Source organism: Monodelphis domestica, chromosome 3 (genome assembly GCF_027887165.1).
Source record: "Monodelphis domestica isolate mMonDom1 chromosome 3, mMonDom1.pri, whole genome shotgun sequence".
NCBI lineage: Eukaryota > Metazoa > Chordata > Mammalia > Didelphimorphia > Didelphidae > Monodelphis > Monodelphis domestica.
This window is the reverse complement of record NC_077229.1, coordinates 107,131,035-107,135,254: the sequence shown is the minus strand read 5'-3', so window position 1 is coordinate 107,135,254 and position 4,220 is coordinate 107,131,035. Positions and strand designations below refer to the sequence as shown.

General features: G+C 41.8%; 1 protein-coding gene across 1 annotated transcript; it reads right to left on the bottom strand.

The window, feature by feature from the left end:
- Window positions 1-1,620: 1,620 nt before the first annotated feature.
- Window positions 1,621-3,854, bottom strand: LOC130453541 (secreted Ly-6/uPAR-related protein 1-like). The gene is made up of 2 exons (XM_056820732.1): window positions 3,696-3,854; window positions 1,621-1,847 (listed from the first exon to the last, which is right to left on the bottom strand). Exons 1-2 carry the CDS (start codon window positions 3,850-3,852, stop codon window positions 1,621-1,623), a joined length of 384 nt encoding a protein of 127 aa, XP_056676710.1. The 5' UTR covers window positions 3,853-3,854.
- Window positions 3,855-4,220: the final 366 nt, after the last annotated feature.

Sequence of the window (4,220 nt, the reverse complement as noted above, 5' to 3'; positions counted from 1 at the left end):
CTATCTCACTCTGAGCTTTCTAAAGCTTGATTCAAATAAAAGCAACCAGAGTTCCCCCCACTGAAAATAACTCCTCACTTTCACTTCTCACCACATTCACCACCCTCATTCATAAAAAAGTGAGAGAGCCCTTAGGCACAGGATTGGTCCTTATATGGACCAATCCTGCGCCTGGAAGTAGGGGGCGTGGCCCCTTCCTAGCACAGGATTGGTTCAATTCAAGACCAATCCCATGCCAGGATGTAGGGGCATGGTCCCTCCCCCAGCATGGGATTGGTCCATTCAAGATCAAGCCCATGCCAGGAAGAAGAAGGGACCCCTGAGGATGCAGTCCCTGGCGAGGATACATTTTAAAACCCACAAAGGTGATTTAACCTCCACTGCTTAGCCCTTACCACCCTCACCACATGGGATTGATTCCAAGATGGAAGGAAAGGATTTAAAAAAAAAAAACCACAAAGGCTAGGGATCCTGTCTAGTCTAAATGCGTGTGTCCATGGATTATAGGGTCCAGAAATAGAAGGTAACTTGGAGATCATATAGTCCAATGCCTTCATTTTATAGATGAAGGAGAAATCACTTCCCCAAGGTCACACAGGGAGTAAAGAGCCAGCCTTAGGAGGGACATAAATATTTGTTGAATAAATTAACTGAACATCCAGGTCTTTATGTGTCCATGTCCCTCTATTGCCTTTATTTTTTTTTAACTCTTACCTCCTGTCTTAGTATCAAATCTAAGACAAATGCAGCAAGGGCTAGGCAAGAAAGATCATGTGGCTGACTTGTGCTTGGTCACATAGCTTGGAAGTGTCTAAGGTTATATATGAACCTAAATTCTCCCAATTCCAGGCCTGGTGTTCTATCTGCTGCCCTCCCCCTCTTTTTTGTCTTTACTTGACTTTATATCTATATATACCTTTATACTATACTATACCTATACTATATATACCTTTTCTGCTGGATCTGTCTTTGTCTCCCTGTGTTACAAGTGGGAGTCTCTGCGTATGCCTTTATCCATCTCTATGATTTTTTATCTTTTTCTTCTCTTCAGTCACTGCTTTATCCCTCCTGGGGCTCCTGGGGTCAGACACTCTTTCTCCCACTCAGGCTAGAAGTTCCCTAAGGGGAATATATATATCCTCAAGCTGAGGACCAACGCCTTCCCTTCAGTCAGTTAAAACAGGGTTTGAGTCCCTTTCTCAGACCAAGGCTCCCTGAAAGAAACCCCTGTCTTCCCCTCAGATCAGCATTTCAGTATTTTCCCAAGGGCAAGAGTTGTCTTAGACAAAGGCTTCTTCCATATCTCTACCAAAGACTGACCCAGGACAGAGATTTTCTCCTAGGCAGGATGAGGTTTTTACAGCAATTGGCCAAGTCATACATTTATTCAAAAGCTTTTCCATTCTCTTTGACAGATTCTCAAGGTGCCTTCTTCCTCTGGGAGAAAGGCATTACTGGGTAAATCACAGAAGATGCATAGAAGATATAGCTCCAGACCCTGAACGGTGGGCAAAAGATGGGTCTCAGAGGAATTCTCTCTGCATGGTTCCTGGAATGTTTCCAGGTGTGGAGAATATAGGATGAGAATTCCAATGGGGCCTGAATATTCAGTCCAGATATCTATGAGACCGTCCAGAGCAAGGATATCAGGAAGAGGAGATTGATAAGAACTGTGAGTTCCAGCAGGTCTTTGGGCCTGGCCCCATCTCCCAGGGCACTGTCTGTGTTGCAGAGGTCTTGGTAGCAGCAGGAAACCGGATGGGCAAGACCAATGGTGTCAGGGTTTGTAGCCAGGCAGCGGTGAGAGCAAGAACGGATCACCATGGCATTGTTACGAAATGGATATTCTGGAGACAAATGGAATGGGGATAGGATGAAGAAGTGAATAGCTCAGAGACCCCTTTCAACTTCTAGAATTCTTCCCTCCCAATGCAACTCAATTTAAGTCAAAACATGTATCAAATTTCTTCTATTTAGGGGAATTTGTGCTTGAAGTTGGACATATGAAAGTGAAAAAAAAATGAGACAATTTCTGACCTTAGTAAGCTTATGATCTAATTGGGAGTATATAACACATACACTGTATGTCACAAAGCAGAGTGTAATGGAAACCAACTCCAAGTAAATTCTGATGCTAATTATCTGTATTTCCTTGGGCAATTTATATATTCTATCTGAGTCTCAGTTTCCATCTCTGGATTTTCCCTAGGTGATTTCTAAGGTCATTTTCAACTTTAGGTGCCATGAAAATACTATGAAAAATTTGAGTAGGGAGAGATCATTTTTAGCTGGGAAGGTTAAAGGAACCTTCCTTTAGAAGAGTGGAGAGTGAAGGAAACAAAGGCTCACACATATCCGATGGAGGTTGAGCAAAGATCAATAGGGCTTGTGGTATAAGGGTGTATGAATCCTCAGGAGAAGGAATGGTTTTATTTTGTGACAGCACTAGTCCTATAGGTGTGAGTTTCTATGAATAGGAGGTTACTCAGAACTTCTGACCTTGACCAAATAAAACTGTATCAAGTTGACTTTCCCAGATAACTTCAGCTAGTTATCTATCAGTCAAGTGCTGGCTTTTATGCCAGACACATCTTTCATTGTTGTTGTTTTTTAAAATTCTGTTTTTTTTCCTTTTAAGAAATTACTCCAAAAATATGTAAAACTTGTAGTTCTTAAAGAGTACACTATTTGATGTATTTTTTTTGATGACTGTTAGAGATACTGTATTGATGGTGTGGGAAAGTAAATAATTTCTTTTTTTATTTTTTTAAACCCTTACCTTCCATTTAAGAATCAATATTGTGTATTGGTTCCAAGGTAAGGACTAGGCAATGGGGGTTAAGTGACTTGCCCAGGGTCTCACAGCTAGGAAGTGTCTGAGGCCAGATTTTAACCCAGGACCTGGCTTTCAATCCACTGAGCTACCCAGCTGTCCCCAAAAGTAAATCATTTCAAAGAGCATTCAAGCCCACAGTAAAACCAGATCAGTCATAGCAAAGCACAGATTATATTAAAAATGAGGACTGGAGGGGCAGGTGGGTAGCTCAGTGGCTTGAGAGCCAGGCCTAGAGATGGGAGGTCCTAGGTTCAAATCTGGCCTCAGACTCTTCCTAGCTGTGTGACCCTGGGCAAGTCACTTGACCCCCCATTGCCTAGCCCTTACCGCTCTTCTGCCTTGGAGCCAATACACAGTATTGACTCCAAGACAGAAGGTAAGGGTTTAGAAAAAATGAGGACTGTCTCAACAGACTAATTAATTCTTAGAAAACAAGCAAGGACCTTTAGAGGGATCTGGTAGCCAGAAAAAGATTGTTATTGATTCCTCAGCAGTTCATGTTTCACAAATTTAGAAGAACATTGGAAAAAATGTAGGAAAAAAAAACAGCTGTAAAGAAAAAAATGTTGCAACCTAAGTGGGGAAAAATTTATTTTCCTGGGCAAGGCAATACAAAGCCTAGAGTAATCAAAAGAGGAAAAAGGAAGTCTTTTCTAATGAAATTCAATTTTTCATTCAAGACTATACCAAAGCCATTTTTACAAGCTCAGATGAACCTGTAATATCTAGACATCTTAATCAGACTATAAAATATCTATCCCCAGCCCCAGCCCCACAAAACACAGTGGAAAGTCCTTGAGGTCAGGAGCTAGGAAATGAAGACTAAAAACCTGCACTGGAATCTCACTTCAGCCTTTACCTGACTCCACATTCTCCAGTTGGGTCTTACAGAATGTCTCCCCGTTGTTACAGATAGTGATGTTTCTGCATTTAAAGATGTCAGTTGGCTCTGTGCAGGTGTAGCATTTCAGGGTGTTGCCTGGATGGGAAGGGAAGGGAATTACATATATAATCATAAGGTGTCACATCTAGAAAGAATGCCAGAGCATAAAGCCAAGAATGAATGTTATAGAAAAGTAGATTAACCACTCTCTCTAAGGTAGGGAGCCTAGACGTGGCACTTCAGAATGGTCATAGTTTCTTCTTGGAGCCAGAACCTTAGGAATCCACTGATCACCACCAAATCTTATCCACAACTGACCTCCTTTGTGTTAAGGGCAGAAAACTTGGTGAAAGGAAAAGGATTCTGGGACAAGGTCAAGAAATGTGAAGTCTAGTCCTGGTCATGCTAATCAGTTGGTTGGTAGTTGGTAGTTGCTGTCCTTTGTACTCAAAGAGGACCAAAATGACACCCCTGGGTGATGTCTTTTGACTTGTGCATAAA